General features: G+C 35.6%; 1 protein-coding gene across 1 annotated transcript in view; it reads left to right on the forward strand.

Annotated features, from left to right (window-relative positions):
- Nucleotides 1–4,105: 4,105 nt before the first annotated feature.
- The window catches only part of RFX6 (regulatory factor X6), a 55,128-nt gene continuing 38,148 nt past the window's right edge, over nt 4,106–21,085 (forward strand). Inside the window, exons 1-5 of the mRNA XM_055262194.1 lie at nt 4,106–4,362; nt 4,660–4,816; nt 7,389–7,512; nt 9,200–9,261; nt 20,842–20,919. Of these exons, the coding sequence (XP_055118169.1) occupies nt 4,140–4,362; nt 4,660–4,816; nt 7,389–7,512; nt 9,200–9,261; nt 20,842–20,919 (644 nt within the window). The 5' untranslated portion in view covers nt 4,106–4,139. The remainder of the gene's footprint in view (nt 4,363–4,659; nt 4,817–7,388; nt 7,513–9,199; nt 9,262–20,841; nt 20,920–21,085) is intronic.

Below are 21,085 nucleotides of genomic sequence, written 5' to 3' on the forward strand. Positions count from 1 at the left end.
TAACTTTTTGAGAAACTGCAAAACTATTTTCCACAGTGGTGGTATCATTTTACATTCCTACCAGCAATGTATGAAGGTCCCAATTTCTCCACAACCTCACTATCATTTTTAAAAAATTATAGTAGGTGTGAAGTGATATCTCATTGTGGTTTTGATTTGCATTTTCCTAATGAAAATGATATTGAGCATTTTATGTGCTTATTAGCCATTTATATATCTTATCTGGAGAAATGTCTATTTAAATCTTTTACATGTTTTTAAATTGGGCTATTGTCTTTTGATTGTTGAGTTGTTAAGAGTTCTTTATAGATTCTGACAGACAATTTTAAAATATTTTTCCATTGTGTGTTGTCTTTTCATTTTCGTGATAGTGTTTTTTGATGCACGCATTTTGGTGGAGTTCAGTTTATCTACTTTTTTTCTTTTATTGCTTGTACTTTTTGTATCACATTCAATAAACCTTTGCCTAATCCCAAGTGATGAAGACTTAAGGCAAGGTTTTATTCCAAGAGTTGTACAGTTTTAGCTCTTATATTTAGGTCTTTGAACCATTTTTATTTTTGTATATAGTGTGAAGTAGGGTCCCAAATTCGTTCTTTTAGATGTGGTTATCTAATTGAAAAGGCTATATATCTTTTTCCACTGAATGGTGTTAGTACTTTTATCAAAAAACGGTATTTGTTGCTTCATGCATTTTGGGGCTCTGTTGTTAGGTTCATAACCTCACTTTACTTTTATTTGAAAGAAACAAAATGAAATTCATTAACAGAAAGCAAAGTACTTGCTGTATTTATAAAATAATTTTGGTGAACAGAAAAACAAATTAGGAGAGACATGAACTTTCACAGAAGAAAATTACATAGTACATGATCACTCCAGGTAATACTATGCCCAGAAATAATCTAGGCAAGGAGGATGTTCCTCAAAATTCTTCTGCAATGAAAGAGAGAAATTTGTTTTCCTTGCTTATGTGAACTAAAAAAGATCTAAAGTTTCAGAATAAAAAGATTAGATATGTTTTATTGAAGGCTTACTCTGTTCAGGCACTGGACTAGTTTCTTCTTTATAATGTTTCATTTGATGCTTATATCAACTCTATAATGTGATGTCTTACGTCAGGAGGACTTGAGTCAAGTATTTTTCTACAAAAGCAATTTAAAGAAAGTGTTGCCAGGAGAAACAGGAAAGGGAGTAGGGGTAGCAGGACAGAGGAGGGCAAGAAGCCAACACGGATGGGATTTTAGGAATGGTCTAGTGGGAGATGGTTTCAGCCCGATCCCATAGAGGAGCTCTGGGTTGTAAGTTGTACCTCAGATTTATCCAACATGAGATCAAGGTTCTCAACCATCAGTCATTGGCTAAGTGCTACTCAGGGGCACCTAGGCTCTATCTGCCTATGGGCAATGGTGGTCTGGTAGCTAAGGGCAGTTCCTCCAAAGAAAAGTCCCAGGAGCTCTCAGGTGGTGGTCTTGGGGCTGGTATTGGAAACAAAAGGAGGCAAAAAATGGGGTGATGGGTGCTCAGAAAATGTTGAAGAAATCCAAGGGGATCTGAGCAGAACACCCACAAAATCTACTATAGATATGTACTATTTTTTCCAATTTTGAGAGAAGGAAACAGGCACAGAAAGGTTAAATGCCCAGAAGCACAAAGAGAATGAGTGCAAATGTACCTGACTCCAAATTCCTTTTCCTTTCCCCTTTACTCTCGTGCCTCCAGTCATGAAGACACTGTAATTTGGGAACTTCAAAGAATCTTCTTTCAGACATCATGTGTTTTTTTTTTTTTCCTTAAAACAGAATAAACTTTTTCAGGTATTTTTTACTTACAGTCTGTTAAACTGTAAGCAGAAATCTGTACATTAGCGTATTCATGGGCATTTTTCCTCCGGGAGACAGTCGATAGCTTACAAAAATTTCTTAAAGAGCATATAAAAAATAAAAATGTTACAAATCACTATTTTAAAAGATCATTCTCCATTTTTACCTATTTTCCTGCCTAGGGCTTTATGAGGTGTTTATCACTAATGCTTTTCTAAAACACTAGTCTCATGAGCTCAGATTAGTTATAATAATTACAAATAGCAAATTGGGATATTGACAGTTTTTCCCCTCTTCTGCTTTCACCACATACCATATGTTTGAGAAGGACTGGCATTGATTCTTCTTTAAACGTTTGGTATAAATCACTCATGAAACTATCTCGTCCTGGGCTTTTTTTATGTTGGAAGTTTTTTTATTACTGGTTAAATTTATTTACTTGCTATAGGCCTATTTAGACTTCCTATTTTTGAATAGAAGCACAAATAACTTTCACATTATTTTGTTAGGCAAACAGATTTACTTAAAATTAAGGCAAAAAGTTCACTTAGGGCCTTAACTGATCGTGGTTTTTGTTTCCAATGATCTGTTCAATTGGATCATTGCCAGACTTTCACGTAGTGTCTGTATGACTTACATACACACACACACACACACAAACATATTATCATATGGTTAGTATTTTAAAAAAGAAATTCCAGTAATTTTCCTGAACATTTTTCTTCTAATCATTTCATATAAGTAGACACAGTTAATCACTAGGACTCCCTTTACAGAATGAATCTGAGGGTATCTCTGTAAAAAGGCAACATTCTAAACTTTAATACTGTACATACAGCTAAGCCCTCTGGTCTGAGCAGGCTCTGAGGCTTTCGGAGGACTGGGTAGAGAAAACTGGCAAAGTTGTCCTGAGGCAGTGGAGGGGTATACCCACTTTAGGAGTGTGGAGGGGTGGGTAGCCCCATCCTGGATCTAGCTGCTGGAGGTACCAGGTAAGGTGAAAACCTTTGACAAACTGTTGCTGCCTTTCCCAACAAGTGGTACTAAAAATGGGGGCGATTCAAATCCACTCATAATTTTAGCTGCTTTTGCTGTATTGCTTAGACTGTATCGCTCCTTCCCATAATTCACCCTTCAGCCACCCACCACCTTGGATCCCATTTTGTTTGTTCTATGTTAAATTTCAATGTAATGTAGTTTAATATTGTCAAAGTCGAAGGTTGGTATCTCTCTCTAATGCTGCAAGAGAAGATGACATGCTGTAGGTTGTGATGAGGCAATGTGATCCAAAGCAGAATCCTTGCTTTTCTTGGAGAGCACTGGACATATAAAGACACTGGGCGTATTTGTCAAAAGAACAGAAAGTGGAAGGAAAGGAAGATGATCTGGCAGTCAGGTAACACCAATCCCAAGTCTCCACTGACCGCTCCCACCTAAAGAGAGCACAGATTATAGTTTGCCCCCATAAGATTGCCATTTTGGGTTGGAAGATTGTCGCAATTTCATTTTTCACTTAAGCAAACGTCGGTTGCCGTACTGCTAGGTATGAGATGAGTAATCGTCAGGGATGTGTTTAAATTACAAAATAACGATAAATGAGAGAGAAAGAATCTTTCCTCGGGGTTGAGGCCAGATCCTCCAGGGCTGGGAGACCCAGGAGTGCGGGCCACTGTGCACCCTCGAGCAAAGCAGTGTGTGACGAGATGGGATCTTTCCTCAAATGCTGAGAAGAGCCCTCGCCAATACCTCGGAAGGTTCCCGGAATAAAAAGCCCGGCCCCTGCTGTGCAAAGACTGAGCGGTACTTCGCGGTACCTTTCCCCTGTCCCAGGCGTGCAGCGTCCACGCCGCGCGCCCAGGTGCCCCAATAGTGTACCTTGAAAGTAGGGATGGGGCCAGTTACAGCTGCACTTTCCCTGCAGAAGACAGTGAGTCTTCCTGGGATCTTTCTGGAAGCTCTGAGTGTGAAAACCGTCCTCCGGCCAGCGCAGGTTGAGAGAACGGGAGGGAGGGGGAAGCTGTGGGCGTCCAGGGCGTGACGGGCGCAGGTGAGAAAGTGAGTTCCCCGGGAGCATCTGCCGGGACCGCAGACAGGTGGAGAAACGCAGTCCCACCGCGGCCCACCGCGGCCCCCGGACGGCCTGGGCTGTACCTGAGCGCGGCGTCCCTTCTTCGTTGAGCCACGGCACCCCGGAGCCTGCGGCCTCCTTCCCCGCCCCTGAGGCCCCCGGTCCCAGCCCCGCCCCGCCCCGCCCCAGGCTGGGGCTCCGCTGGGGAACCGGCCGAGCGGCGCGCGCGGAGGTGTCCGGCGGCCAGGAGGATGGCCAAGGTCCCGGAGCTGGAAGACACCTTCCTGCAGGCGCAGCCTGCGCCCCAACTGTCCCCGGGGATCCAGGAAGACTGCTGTGTGCAGCTCTTGGGCAAGGGCTTGCTGGGCTATCCGGAAGAAACAGTGTACCTGGCGGCCGAAGCGCAGCCCGGGGGCGAGCAGGGCGGCGGGGAGAAAGGCGAAGACCCGGAGCTGCCGGGGGCAGTGAAATCAGGTGAGTGCTCTGCCGCATCCGGAGCTGGAAAGGGGACGAGGACGTATCCTAAGAAGGGCACCCAGTAATAATAATGCATCCCAAGCAAACATAAGGCAGATGTAGAATGTTCTGTCCAAACCTTTATATTTCCTCAGTAAAATGTCAAGTAGAGACTTGACATTTTGCATAGCTCCCCTTTCCTCTCCTCCGCCCCCACCCCAGTAGGCTACTCCTTTGAAGTTAAGGTACACTTAGAGGCTACTTAGTTGATTTTATATTCTGTTTTTCTTTGTCATCCCTTCAACTGGCAATCAGAAATGCACTTAAACAATGGTAACTTTTCCTCTGAAGAAGAGGATGCCGACAACCATGACAGCAAAACCAAAGCACCGGATCAATACCTGTCTCAGAAGAAAACCATCACGCAGATTGTGAAGGATAAAAAGAAGCAAACACAGCTCACGCTGCAGTGGTGAGACTCGCCCGCAGGGTACACTGAAGCACCTGTTGACGTTTTAACAGCCAGCGTCTTCAGGATCTTTGGTTTTCACAATTTACTTCTTCCTCAAACTTTTTGGGAAAGTTTAAAAAACCAATTAGAATTTAACCCAGAATTTTTTTCACTGAATTTTTAGTATAGAGACTTATACAAGTACTGATGAAGGATTTGCAATACAAATAAAAACCACATTACGTTGTTCCTTATTGACTAAAACCATATTTTCTTCAAATGTAAGCATTAAGGAACGTTTTTATGATTTACTGGCTTAACATGCAATCAGTTCAGTCCTTACATATTTGTTGTTTGATAGTTTTTGAGTTTACAAAATGTGATTCTTAAAAACAACTTAAAATGAGGATCTTAACACTGCCTTTATTCATGAGGGCAAATTAAAAATAGTGTATACCCTATAAGATGAAATGTGTTTGAAGTAGAAGACATAGAAAAAATCGGTTAAGATACCTGTACTAACTTAAATAGATGTTCAACTATTTTTATAGCATCTATCATATATGATTTATAATAATAAAATATTACAAATTGGATTTTGTGGAAAATCTTTTAAAACCAAGAATTTATCAGTAGGATTTCCACATAGAGTGAACATTTCGTAATATCTATCTAAAAGAAAGACGGCTGTAAAGTAAAAACATTATATTAAACTTCCCTACATAGTAGGAAGAAATAGGAGCATGAATTTCCTCACAAATTCCAAGTAAAAAACAAACTAATAAAAAGGACTATATATTTACTGATTAGTTACATAACCTAATTTTATGTAAAGTATGACCTAAGGAGCCTTAGAAAAATACAAGATAAAGAACTAGTAAATTTTATTTTTATTATTTATTTAAAGATTAAATTACAATTTACATATAGTAGTTTTTTTGTGATTATATGCTTGAACCCTTTAAAATATTTGAAATATAAGCCAAATATTCATCTGAAGTTGGAGTTTAACTATTGAAGTTGATGTCGTTGTTACTAGTTAAGAATATACTAGAGCAGTTAAGTAATTGAGTTAAATATCTGGGATATTTAGGATACAACTATTTGCAGCAGGATAACTGGGGCAAAAGTGTTTTGATTTCAGATATATTATTGAGCTGTTTTGAATGATTACTCTCATTTTTTCCATTTAAATTGAGTGTGTGGAAATATACATGTTTCTTTTATGAATAAATGTGTACATAAATATATATGTTAAGATCAAGAAAAAAGTTGTACCCCAAATGAACATCACACTTATGTCTAGGATGATTCAATATTTTGAAGACAAAGACAATGCCTACTACAACAGTATCAAAATAGCAAGATGAAATGTGAACATTGTGTACATGTAATTAAAATATAATTTTTAAATAGATAAACTAAAACTGAAAATCAAAGTGAAAAAGCTGGCTGATTAATTCCAGTTTTCACTATCAACTAGTATGTCAACTGATTTTATGTACATTTATTGATTTCATATTTTGAAACACTAGATCTTAGTTTTTGGTCTTTTTTTGTTCTTTATTAGAAAAAGTGAGTGACTGATATTTTACCTGTTCAGGGAATACTTTTACCTGTTCAGGGATATTTTAAATCCAATCTTTGAAGGGTTTCATCCAATTTTAATCTGCAGACTCTATATTGCATCATTTCTGCATTATAATAAATATTACCTTTCTATACATAAAATTGGTATAAGTAAATTTTAGTCAAAATCACCTACTGAACTGTTAGGAAAACTGGGAGTGGAATCTAAAAGTTTAATTTCTACATTGCTGTTTAGAAAGTTGTAACAAATATGTATTTATTACATTTATATAAGTTATGCTTAGTTACAAATTAAATGGAATTACTCCAAATTTTCAAAGGTTATATAGTTATTTTTATAATATAAAGTTGAAGGTATATATGTTATGTTTGGAGATATCTATAGAGTTACATTATCTTTTAAGTATATATGATGTTTTAGATAATTATAGTACTGATCACAGTAGTAAAAAGTGTAGGAATAGAAATATATCAGTGTCATTTCAGACTTAAGTAAAATGAGTTTATCCTCATGTGTTTTGCAAATAAATGCATCATTGTCCTTCCCTAATTATTCAGGGCTGAGAAATAGGTTTTGAATGAAAGTGAGAGAATGTAAGCATTTGCCAACCTGAAGCTTGGCAGCCCTTTAGTACTAAGAATGTTTTTTAAAATACCCATCATCTTCAGTTTCACCATTCATATTTATATGTCATAGAGCAAATCATGATGAACCATGAGATTTATATAGAAGACCTAATATTTGTGATGTGGACCAGGCATGGTTTTATGTTAGCCATGATATTTTAACTGTACTAGCAAATTTTTCACTGGGGTTTTTGTACTTCTAACATTAATCCTTATAATTTGATTTTTTAAAAATATCTAGAATAAATGAAGTCTACTTATGTCTACTCATTACCTCATTTATAAAGTCCATATTCAAAATGGGTAATAAGTCAATGAGAAAGTTGAAGGAAAAGGAAATAAAATATTTGACCTAATTTTTGTTCCTTTTTCTTAGGCTTGAAGAGAATTACATTGTATGTGAAGGAGTTTGCTTACCACGGTGCATTCTTTATGCACACTACTTAGATTTCTGTAGGAAAGAGAAATTAGAGCCAGCCTGTGCGGCCACCTTTGGAAAGGTAAATGACACATATTGGCTATAGTGACTTATAACTAAAGTCGTGTCAGGCAGATAGCATGAAAACAAATTCATCTGTGCAAGTTCTCTTAGAGAATATTGAGACGTTTGTTTTGCAGGCATAAATTGTCTTAAGGACTCTGTTTGGAATTGCTGTATGTTTATAACTTGATTTTGAATATTAGAACCCTAACTATTGGAAGATCTAATGTGAATTTAAAGCAAGCTTTGTTTAAGCAGTAGGATTTGCCTCCAAAGAGGGATGCATTAAAGTGTATAGTATGGCCTGTGTTAAGAAGCAAAATTAAATGGAGGTGACAAGTCTCTTGCTAATGCAATTAGTGGTTAGTGGTTATCCTTATTATTTAGCTAGTCCAAATGAGTTTTTAATAGGTTTTAAAATGTATTAAAAGTTCTCCTAATTCTCCATTTCACTCTATGTTTACATTCCAAATCCCAAGATTTTATGATGGGATGGGTTAGAATTTTCTCATTTAAAAATATTTCTTTCTAACCAACCTGTGTGGCTAGGATGGGAATCTATATAACTGACATTATTATGCTTATATATAGAGAGACATCACTTTGAGAATCAATATCAATCTCTTAAGAAAGCCTTGTTCTTTAAGATTCACGTCATGCTGTGTTTGAGAACCTAGGATATCCCAGACAAACTTTAGGAAGCTTGGGTCTCAAATATTGTATCTTATACAAATTCAGATTCTAACCTGTAGAGGGACTCGTTGTCCAGAAAACAATGAATACTATAGTTTAGCTTCTCATTTAAAAAATAATAAGTTATTTATTTCAAAAACCTATCTATTTACAGAGAGGGTGTGATATTATACATTGTAATCAGGTAATCTAGGTTCTAGCCTAGACTGGACTAATTTATTGTGAGACCTTCTGAAAAGCACTTAATCCCTTTAAAATTCTGTTTACTCATTCTATTAAATGAGGAGTTTGGATAAGACAACTTGTAATATCCATATTAACATTACCATTTTGTGAGTCTACCTTATGGGAATAATTCTTAACTGTTTGGCAGTCATGAAGCACCTTGAAAACCTGGCAAAACTATAGACCCAGCCTCCAAGAAATTAACACATACATAGTTTGCCATGGAGCTCTTTAAAGTTCATGTATGGATCTTCAAAGATTGAGGTTAAAATTGTTTTATGTAGAAGACTTTTTAAAAAATGTTTAATCAGATCCTAATTTTAGCAAATTTAGAGAAAGGAACATACAAAACAAAAAATTTATAACATTACAATGGAGATACAGTAAGGCAGAGAAAGTTTTATATGTCCTTTGGGGTTGGGAATAGATTTTTAATTGTGGGTAAATCTCTATATGAAATTATATGAAGAGACCCAAATCTTCTCACTCCATACATAAATAAAGTAATAATTGCTTTGGTAGTACCATCAAGCAAAAGCAGATATTGGTATGATCTGCCTTAGAAATCAAGACAAGGTCAGTAGAGCACTTCAATCAAAAAAGTACCTCCCTGCCTCTGCTGATGTACTGCTTATCAATATGTGTAAGTTATTACTTTTTCCAGACTAAGTATTCACTCACAGTTCATTCAGAGTTCAACATTTACTTTCCCCAAGTAATTGGCTATGAGTGGCTTGCGTTAGGACTATATACTTTCTAAAACCTAAAGTAATCATCTTTCTTTTTAGACAATTCGCCAGAAGTTTCCCCTCCTAACAACAAGGCGGCTTGGAACAAGAGGCCATTCAAAGTAAGATACCAGTGAACATATATCAGATTCTGCTCTTGTGCATGAAGATTGACACAGATGTAAAATAAGTATTGTCTTTGTCAGTACAAAGAGAACCAGGTATTCTCTTGATGAAGCAGACTTTTATCAACTGTGAGAACTAAAAAAAAAAAAAAAAAGTAGATTTTAGAATAATGTTTAAAAAACAAATTTTACATATGAAAATAATAATATATTATTATTTCTGCTGAAATAATTTAAATGAGTCCTTTTCATAATCTTAAAGCCATTACTGAAGGCACCAGTGTTATGAGGAGGAATGTATGAGACTGACTAGAGTGAACCAAGCAGATTCCACAGCGCTCCCAAAGAGCAAGGCCCAAACTAGGGGGTAAAGAGCTTTGAGTAGGAAGGAAGTGCCTTAGCATGCTTCAGGTTCTTCCTCTAGTTTTCTTTCTGAGACAATAATTTCTTGATATCTCCTTATTTTCTCTTTAAGACAAATGACATGCACAGATGACCTGTTTGGTCGTCTCTTAAGGTAAATATAAACATAAAATAAGCTGTCACACATTCCCCCTCTTTGTATCTTTAAATTTTCCTCTCTGTTGTGGCAGTCTCTGGAGAACTCCCAGGTACAGTTTCTCATTCAACAGCTATTTCCTATGTGTGCTGTGTTTTCAGTTTCTCTTTTCCTTCTGTCTGTAAGCATGTCCAGATCTCCTTTATGCTGAGAAAGAAAAAAGTTCCAACCTTCATGATTGCTCTAGTTTTTCCCCCTTTGAGTTGTTGCTTCCCTTACCACTGATCACATCCCTCTGACCTAGTCCATTTCTCTACCTGGGCAAAAATCCAATGGCTGGTTTTTACTGTTACTCATCTTCCTTGGCTCCTGCTTAGCATTTGAACCAACTGATAATGCCCTCTTAAAATAAATAAATACAGAAAACTACCTCTATAGCTTCTCTGTCATAGTACTATCTAGGCCCTCTTCCCTCTTCTACCACTTCTTTTCTGGCTTGTCCACTGCCTCCTTCTGCCCTGACATCACATCCAGCACTGATAAATGAAAGTATAACGTGGCCACATATTTGATTCAAAAATTTCTGGAAGGCACATTTTAAAAGTAAAAAGGAACAAGTTAATTTTAATGTTTTATGTAATCTAATTTATCCAAAACATTATTATCTCATTATGGAATCAATATAAAAATTATTAATTGGATATTTTACATTCTTCTTTTCATACTACGTTTTTGAAATCTAGTGTGTATTTTACACTTATGTCACATCTCAGTTTAGACTAGCCACATTTCCTGTGCTTACCCCCACATATGGCCAGTGGCTTTATTGCTTTATTGGATAGCTCAGCTTTAGACACTTGCAAAAACATAGATCCTACTTTTTGAATTCTTTTGAATATGACTCTCCTCATTGCTACTTTCATAGCCTGGCCTTAACTCTGTCTTTCTTGTCCATTCATGCAATTTTTCCAAACTGACGTTTTAAAGTTGAGATTCAATCATATCTCTTCCATGTTCAAAACCTCCACTGGCTCATAATTTCTGCTATTAACAACAAACTTTCCTCAACTTGACATTCAAGGTCCATCATGATTTAGTCCAAGTTCATTTTACTATATCACCTATTTCTTACTTTCTAGCATGTAGACCATGTGCTCACCAAATAATCATCCCAGTAACCTTTGATTCACTCCAACTGCCAGTCTTTTGTTTAAGTTTATGCTGTCTTCCCCTGGAGAATGCCTTTCCCATATATGTGTGTTGAAATCTTACCCATTTGAAAGAATGTCACTTGAACTTCTTCCTTTAGATCTTTTTTTAGTCCATTGATTTATTGTAGGCTCCTTCTCTGCACCCTGTGGCAGTTTGTTGGTACCTATCTTAATGTAAGATTAACTTATCTCCTCCTCTAAAAAGATAATACATATTTTGAGGTCAGAAACTTTGTCTCATTCACTTTTATATTCTTTCTGTTGGTGAATACATAATAGATTATCAATCAATACTTATTTAATTGATTGCAATTAATGTTAACATTATTGTGGCCTGGAAAGAATAAATAAAGTGCCAGATTCAAAAAGGCAAAATGGGTCCCTTCCTTCTAACCAAGTCAACTTTATTTCAAAGTTTGATCAGTTTAACTGACTGATTTCTACTGAATTTGATTCCTACTGAATTATGTAGGTTGAGGAAAGATCAGATAGTGTTTAAAGTAAATAGATAGAGGGAAAAGAGACAGAGCAATGAAGAGAAACCCTCTTGACAGGATCTACAAGAGGGTGGGCTGGCAGGCTGTAGGGAAAATCAATTAATCTTAGAAGGAGCCTTTAGGATTAGGGATGAATCATTAACCCTGTCCATTGTGTCACAGTGGGACTCTAGTACTTAGGTTGGTGTAACAACATGGGGTGACTTTGCGCAATTTATTTGAATCCAAGAGCCATAGATGTGCCCAACAGCAAGGCATTAACAGTTTGAATTTTTTTTTTCTGCTGTGCTGATATGCCATTTGATTTTTGTGACATGACTTTTTTTGTATCTTTATATCATAGATAAAATTAATTTTCCATATTTAAACTACATATGGTAAAAATATAGCAAAATGTAGTTTGTATATCTTATAAATAGTAATTTTTTTGATATAATTATTCTTAGCTAGGTATGTTTCTGCCTTTATTTCCAAGAAATATCCTTAGCTTTTATCTTGGAAGATAGAATATCAAAAGGCAGTATAACCTAATGGTTAGGGACATAGGCTTTAAAGTTGGACAACTTTAAACATGAATTTGATATTTCCATGTATAGCTGTGTGACACCAGCTTTCCAGCTGGTGATTTATTGTAGGGTTATTCAGCTTTTCACCAGTAAAGTTGGTATACAATATCTTATAGGATTGTTGTGAGAGTTAAATGAGATGAAGTATAGGAATGAATATAGTAGTGAATATGCTTTCAACCCCACTATCCTTAATAATAAAAAATTAATGACTCAATATAAGATATCTGCAATATAATTAAAAGTTATTTATTGAGTACTACACACACACACACACAGAGATACATGCACTCATCTCTAATCCTTGCAAAAATGATAAAAGATAGGAATTACTGTATTACAAATGAGGAAATTGCATTTCAAAGGTTATTGGCTTTCCCAAGGCCACACAGATAATACACAATAACAATGTTGGCATTTGAATATCTGACTTTAAAGTTTATGTTTTATCTACTAGTGAAAGTAGGGAAGCCTACTACTTTTTTTCCAATATCAATTGTATCAACAAATAATTGTTTAATTGAATGTTTGATTTTTGACATATAAGTTTTATTAAGTTTTTTTTAACAGATCTAACAGTTCTTAAACTTTATTAACATAGTAGATTCTTTCTTTAGAGAACAAACAACACTTTGCCATGCCACAATAGTAAGGCATTTAATTTAGAGGTATTTGTGTTTTATGTAACAGCAAATTTGTAGCACAAACACAATTTTATTTTCTGCCTTTTAGTCCTAAACATGTCTCTGTTATATATTATCTTTGCAAACATTTCTAATGGCTGTTTATTATTTCATAAACTTACATTTTATAAAAATATTTTTATGTCTATGGAAATACGAACAACTGAATGAAAGACAAATTTAAAGTAAGTATACCTTAGAAAATCAGGGAATCATAATTTCTCCCAATTTTACTAGTAATTTTGCAAAACGTATTTTATTGTTATTGTAGTGTTTAATACAGTACTTTTAGCATAGTATTACTAAATATTTATTGAATTATTTAAAAAATATAAATAAATGTGATACTTATTTTAACTTCCTTGGATTGCATACTAATATATACAAACATTTTGAAACTGTTCTGATGATGATTACTTAAAAAATGAGTTCTCAGTTTGTGCCAAATTATTATAGGATAGCTAGGGTATGTCCAGTAATCTCATTGGGAACTATCAGACAATTTATTTTAGAGTATGATTGACTCAAAAGGTTCTCCTGTACTCTGGGCATGAGATAGCACGCCCTTTTTAAAAATTGTTCTTAGATGTCTTTGAGGTTCATGAAACAATGTCACTTTCCAAATTTTACTGGTCCCTATATAAAACCCAAAGCTTGGAAAACACTAATCTATGTGACAAAGAGATGATTAGTAGGGCCTAAAAATCATGAATGAATGTGGTGTCTGTTTTCAAGTCTATTTTCCTATGTTTTGAAATAACTGGCTATTAATTACAGTAATGTCTTCACAACTCTCACATTTGTGCATGTGCTACTTCTTTCCCACACTGAAAAGTGAAAGATGAAAAAGTTTGACTGTATAAAATGAGCCCAAAATTTATTCAATTTAATGGAAGAGATAAAATATTTAAAACCGATATATTAAAACAAAAAAAAAATAGGCTGGATGTGGTAGCTCACACCTGTAATCCCAGCACATTGGGAGGCTGAGGCAGGAGGATCATGAGGTCAAGAGACTGAGACCATCCTGGCCAATGTGGTGAAACTCTGTCTTTACTAAAAATACAAAAATTAGCTGGGTGTGGTGGTACGCACCTGTAGTCCCAGCTACTCAGGAAGCTGAGGCAGGAGAATTAATTGAACCCGAGAAGCGGAGGTTGCAGTGAGCTGAGATCGCACCACTGCACTCCAGCCTGGTGACCGAGCGAGACTCCATCTCAAAACATAACAAAACAAAACAAAAAATCTAAACAGACAGGATCACTATGTAGGGCCAGATATCCACTGTCAAAATTAGGAACAATTAAAAATGGAATAATTTGTTTTCAGTGGCAAGTTCAGTGTTCCACATGAGAGGCCACTGCTGCTGATGGTTATGGAAAAAAAAATCTCTAAAGATGAACATGAAGGGTCAGGAAGTGTCACTCTAAGGCACCTAACAAGTGTGCTTTGGGGACAAAGCCAGTCAATTTGCAGGCACATTAGCAGCTCAGCTCTCTATCTAGTTCCTTCACGCTTACCATCCCTTGCCAGCCAAGAAAACCAGCAACCCCAACGGCAGATGCTGTACATTCCCAATACGAAGATAAAAATTGACTTTACTTTCATGTTTCTTCTTTTCTTCCCTTTAGTTTTACTACCAGTTCCAAAAGTATACACCTGGTTTTATTATCTGTAATATTTTTAAATTCATGTTTTGAATAAATAAAAAATGAAACAAAGTTCTATAAGTATAATAATGAAGAATAATTCTTGCATATTTTATGGTTATGAATGCATTGAGAATAATCAGTCCATTCCTACTGACATTGATGTACAAAGCGTGATGCTAAAGAGTTTTTCAGATGCAAAGAATTGTAAAATAGGGTACCTGCTGGCAAAGAACTTTCGCTATTCATCTTAATTATTTAATAAGCATCTTACTGAGGGTCCCATTGCTAACTAGGCCCTCGGATACAATGATAAGCAAAAACCTTGTATCCTACCCTTGCTCAGAATGGCTTGGCTAAGTAAGGGAGAACATAATTGAGCCCACAAATAGATTTTACGCACATGGTAGACTGTTTGATTTTAAGTTACATTTTAATTTTTTGTAGACTTTGATCAGCCAAATCTTGGTTTTCAGACATGATGGACAAAAGCTATTATCTTATTTATTAGTAGTGATTTAGTGGGTTAATAAAACTGATATGGCAGCTGCTCTTATCGTAGCAAGTTATTGCAAGTCCCTGAACAGCTTAATCCCATCATTTCCTTATCAGTTATCATTTGTGTAGTGTAAACTAACATTAGGGCTACTAGCTCAGTGGGAACATATGTTTCAGGAATTCTATATAAAGACTGAAATGGAAAAGAAGAAATATAGATGCAAGTACAAATTGCTCAGCAAATGAAGAAAAGTATTAGGCACAAAGTAAATATTTTAGTAGTAAAAAAGAACAGCAATAATTTCATTTGTCATATTAAAAGTTTGTTATATTTTATAACATGTTCACATTAAAATGTGGCCACAAGCATTAATTATTCTTCTTTTTTCATAAATTTTAAATCAGATCTGTCATTTGACATAAGATTGAGGAAAGTTGCTAATAAATGAACACAATTTTCTTAGATAATCATAGAAGCTGCTTTCATGACACATTTTCTTGGAGAAATTAGCTAATAATCCCCAGGATTTTTGAGTATTTATCATATATCTTCTTTAATAGAAATGGATAATAATCATATAGGGAGAAGGAACTGTGAAATGTTTGGGAATCTTTATTCAGAGTAACCTACAGGATAAGCATCCGGTAGTGTTATATAAATTTAAACAACTATTTCTTCCACAGTGAGACAAACCTCACTTTTTATTTAACATACACCAGCATATCTTCTTGTTATATTACAGTATGCATGGTAGATACCCCCTAGCAAGATTTATTTTAGGGTCATCTATTAACCACAAAATAATGCTATAAAATATTGCAAGTGAGATGAAAAATTTATGTACACTTTGCATGAACTCTCCCCAGTTTTATGAGGTTTATCTTTAGTGACTAGGAAGACAGAAAGCTGCTCATTTATTATCTCTTCTCTGTTCTCAGAGACACTAAATCACTCAGATGACAACATGTACCTAGTTAGACTAAAAGGAAGATTAAAGGGGAAAGGTTATTTTGTTGGCTCCAGAAGAAACTGGGTATGAAATGTGCTAAAGCATTACAATGGTCATTGCAAAATACTGAGGTTTGTATTGCTAGCAACAGTCTTTCCACCAAAGTACACCAATTTCATGCCCTTTATATATATTGTTTACGTATGCAACTTTTATTCAATCTCAGTGTTTTACTGATGACCTGGAAATGCAGTGTCAGAAGGTGGTTATTGAAAACTATCAGCTTTAAGAAAATTTGTTTTATTGTTTTCTAAATTCCTAGAAGAACACATTGATTTAACCAGTAAATGTATGAGGATTTTTCTTCATAGTAATTTTTAATGAGGAATACAGTGAAGGGAAAGATAAAATTGTCATCCTCTAAATCTTAGGGTTTAGTATGGGAGGTAAGCCATGTATACAAATGCCGATGATACAAGGACAAAGCTGTATAGGATGAATGACCAAGGGAGGAGTTCAGGGGGGTTCAGGAGTTTTGCCTGAGATATCAGGCAAAGCTTCATGTGTTAAAATAGGCCTTAAAGTATGATTAAGAAACCGAGGACCTGATGGAAGAAGGGCATTCCCAATGGAGAGTTCAAAAAACCAAAGGCACCGCCATGGTTATAGCAAGCTATTTATGAAGAGCAAGTCATCCTGATAGTAATAGTCAAGTTTCTACAGTACTTGTGACAGGGTTAAAGGAGTTAGTAGACTTCCTTACTTCATGTTCGATAAGAGATTCTTTAATTTCTACCAAATTTTAAATTGTGGTGATATGTTTAAGTATATGATATTATATGAAATCTCTTAATTGGCAAATTTTTTATGGTTTTGTGACACATTGTTATTTTTAATTTTTCAAGTTATTCATTCATTTATCTAATAAATGTTTATTAATTTCCTATTACAGGGAGCTTACATTCTGGGAGTTTATATATGGAATGTCAAATATGAAACATCCAGATCAGTGGTGTGGGTCTTAATAATTCATGTTAGTTATCTGTGCGTACATTACTCCTGCCAAACAAGAATAACGAGTGTGTGTGCGTGAATGCAGACATATTTGAACTGTATTTCACCAGAACTTTCTAATTGTAAATAAAATTGCGATACAAAAGAGAGATATCTTTTGCATCTTGAGTGTGGAGGCAATATGGTTTGTGGAATCATGGGTTTAAATTTTGCCTTCAAACCCATAACATTTTTAAACAAATCACATAATTTTTGAATGTCTGTTTTGGAATGGGAATAATGCTCTACTTGCCGGCTGCTGTGAAAATTTGAGATCATGTACACATACAATTCTTTGCATGTAATAGATGCTAAAAAATGGTAACTATTTCTATCATGACTCACTATCACCTGCTTCAATGGTAGCAAATACTAATTTGGTATTACAATTCTCTCTTTGCGTTATTTGTTCCCTCACAAGACTGTCAACTCCTCCAGAGACTCTCCTCTACCTCTCTTTCAATCCTCAGCACATAGCACACAGTAAGCACTGAATACATGTAGGAAAAAAAAGAGTGTACTCTTTCACTGGTTCTCTATCTCCTGGCATGTATATAAGATTGTATTGATAGAATATTCTCAGCTACATCAACATATCTAAAATCTAAGGCATTGCTAATAAGAAAAGGACATGCCGTTTCTCTCTTGTAGAGCTGAATGTAGCTGACCAAGTCATTTTCTTCAAGTGTCAGTTTGTGTATGGGTTTATAGTATTATTTACATTTGACTTATACATAAAATACATACATTAATTAAAAAACACTTTTTTTGAATATATATAAAATAGTTACTTTTGGAATATAAATATTTTGGATGTAGGTAGAGGCATTAAATATTTCTATTTGTAAAGATATTCTCTCCTAATGACTGGGGACGGGAATAAGGGGGCCAAATAATATAATCATTTATAATAATAAGAAACAAATAAATTGCATAATAAAACATTCTATCCTTAAAAGTCATAAGGAAAAAGTTACACGTCTGCATTAGTTAGAATTTATTTAGTCTTAAAATGTAGCAATATTTTTTAAATGTGAATATCAAGTGGTTTTAAAAACTGCAAGTAAAATGTGCCTCAGTGCTGGTCAGTGTAGTCACTTTTCCATGACAGCAGGCATCAGGAGGCCGTAGACTATGGAGGAATTTGGAAACATGAATATTCCTGATCAGATTTTCAATGTCTGTTTTGTTCATCACTGTACTGACAACTAGCACAGTGGTCAGGGCACAGTATCTGGTGTAATATTTATTGAACTAATGGTCATCCCTTTGACTTGTTTTGTGATTTTTGTGTACCACCTGTGAAGACAGTGTAGTTTGTTCTCAATCTGCATGAACCATTTTACCACACTGAAAAGAGGATTAGAGTTGAGAAACAAGAAAATTGAAGTTATAATAAAAGAAGTTTATCAATTTTTAAGCCAATCTTTAACATGTATTGCTTTAGCAAGTGGCTAAAATGTAGTATTTAAACTATAAAGCTTATGGAACAAACAGCAAGCTTTGCAAAAAGAACATGAAATTACATCTTTCCATTCTAATGGATCTCTGTTTTCAAACATTACTTGATTTATTTCTTCTAATATATAAACATTTCTTTTGGTATCTTAGTTCTAAAATCTAACAAATGAAATATTAGTAATTATTTCAGACTCTGGCTTATTAACTAATTCTACTAATATATGTGACTATCATCTAAATCTGCTAATTTTTTCACAGTTTTAAATATTTCCGTTACCTATATTTATTAATATAGCTCCTTTGGTAAAGTCTTTATGACTTAGGTAAGCTTCTTTCTTTTCGTTTCTAATTAGAGACATACTCAGTTTAGTATTTTGAAGTTTCCATTAAGTTTTCCGTTTCCTTCATTTCTCCCTTTGTTCCATTATACCTTAGAGGTTCTTTTTTTAATCTACCATAAGATTTCTTTTTCTGTACTGTAGAAATGAGCAGTTATGATGGTCCTTTTTTCAGGTTAACAGACTATAATTATATGTTTACCAAAATTGAGGACTTGAAAACATCTTCCCAGTCTTCCAGAATCATAAAATATCTTCATTTACCTTGACCACCATATATTATTGTTTCCCAAATATAACAACTCTTTCTGAAAACATTAGTTATAATATTTGTTGCTGCTGTTGTTGTTTTGATGTTTAAAAATCCTTTTTCCTTCAACTCGAATGACCTTGAATCAACAGAGGCAAGTTTGCTGCCACAGTCCTGCCCTTAGCACCTGAGAAGAGAGAAGCCATTTCTGGGCCTTCCACTTTGAGGGGCTCATTCTGGCTGTCCTCCAGCTGCTGTCCTCCCATGAGTCAGGGAGTCCATAGCCTGAGTGAATGTGTCCCTCCAAAAACCACATCCCACTTCTGGGTCCCTGGGGCCCTGGAATTCCCTGTTCAAACTCCCCCAGGCCCATTTCTTGGGCCTGTATTGGGCATGTCCCAAGTCCATCCTCAAAAGGCCACATTGCTTCACTAGTGTTCATAACCCTAGACTGAGGTGTGGCCAGGGGGTAGCTGTTATTAGGTGATGCAGATGCAGCTGGATCTTGGATGTGCAGTACAGTTCCCTCACAGTGAACCAAGGAGCCAGAGCTGAAAAATGGGGTGAAAGTGGGTCTTTCCCCACCACTATGTTCCCATATGGAACTCCAGGAGTCTAAGAATGCTAAATTCATATTTACCTACTAGATCATTATGGAGGTAACTTGTCAATGTGAGAGGACAAGAATATTTTTGTTAGCTGTTCATTAGCTCGATTTATAGTTTTCAAATAGCTATTCAATGGTATGTAGGCTTCCATTTGTACTCCTGTCCTGGATCCTGAAAATGCTTAGGAGTGGAACTTCTTGGCCAAGTAGTTCTTTATTGCTGAGGCCAGAGATAAGGCCCTTGATGGATGAACTGAAGATTCATCCATTCAACCAGATGGATGAACTGAGGATTCACATGGTGGCTCCTCAGTTTAAAGGATCCACTTTAAACTCAGATGGTTATGCTCAGAAACAACATTTTAAAATATAATTAGGCTGAAATCCACTGGAAATCCCCTCATTCTCTTTTTTTCGTTCCTTTCCTGATCTTAGATGAATGCAAATTGAAGGAGTTGGTAAACAGTAGGTAGTGGTGATTCATGGGGGACGGATAGTGGAGAGTGGGGACTGACCACAGAAAGCAGATGCTAGAGGACTCTGGCTATCCTCACTAAATGCCCACTATTCCACTAGCATGTATATAATATTTGTAGTGTTTGTATATGGGTGTGTAATATGTCAAGAGTTTGTGGCTTAGGAGAATGAGCTATAATTTGAGAATCAGTGAGTTGCTATACTTGTATTGTGTCTCATGATCCATTGGCATATTTAAAACAAATTATCTATGGCACTGTTACTTTCCACATCATTTTCATTGATTTGCAACATAGCCTTCTCCCCATTGTTGCATGAAATTTTGAAGTGAAAATAATAGTGGATTGGACTTTTGATTCCTCATGAGGAAAATAATGTGTAAAGGGTCACATGCTTCATACAGATTCCCATGCATGAGATTGGTCTTCCCTACACGTATGGTAAAGAAAACCATAGCATTTTCTTGTCCAATTGACTAAATTCATGTTGAATCACTCAATTTGTAAATACATACAGTACATATACTTAGAGCCAATGCCTACATTTATACATTCTTGGGATTTGGAATCTAATGTTTTAGGGGACGTAAGAGGATTGTCAGTAGGTAATTCTCCTATCTTTTTCAAGCCTAGAATCAGAAATAACAATAAGTAGGAGTAGTGACTATCAAAGAGGGATGTAGCACATTAAGATGCTACCTACCTGAAAAATGTCAGAAAAGAAAGGTCATCAGGGTTTGCAGTTCTTATTCATGGGTACTTCAGTTATACCTTAGTCTCTTTTTCCCCTTCAAAAATTTCCTTCATTAACACAGAGCTGGTTCCTGTCTTTGCTCTAGGTATCATTACTATGGGATTGGCATCAAAGAGAGCAGTGCATATTACCACTCCGTTTATTCTGGAAAGGGCTTGACAAGGTAGAGTTACACCATCTTCAAGACAAATTCTCTGTTTCTTTAAATATGCATGATACCTATTGAATAAAATGATTTCTTAATTTTGCTTATCAAGATGTTTCCATTTAAGCATCAGACCTTAATATCCACTTTGTATGGATGATTATATAATCTAGATTACTGGGAA

Source organism: Symphalangus syndactylus, chromosome 2 (assembly GCF_028878055.3).
Source record: "Symphalangus syndactylus isolate Jambi chromosome 2, NHGRI_mSymSyn1-v2.1_pri, whole genome shotgun sequence".
In the NCBI taxonomy this organism is placed as follows: Eukaryota; Metazoa; Chordata; class Mammalia; order Primates; family Hylobatidae; genus Symphalangus; species Symphalangus syndactylus.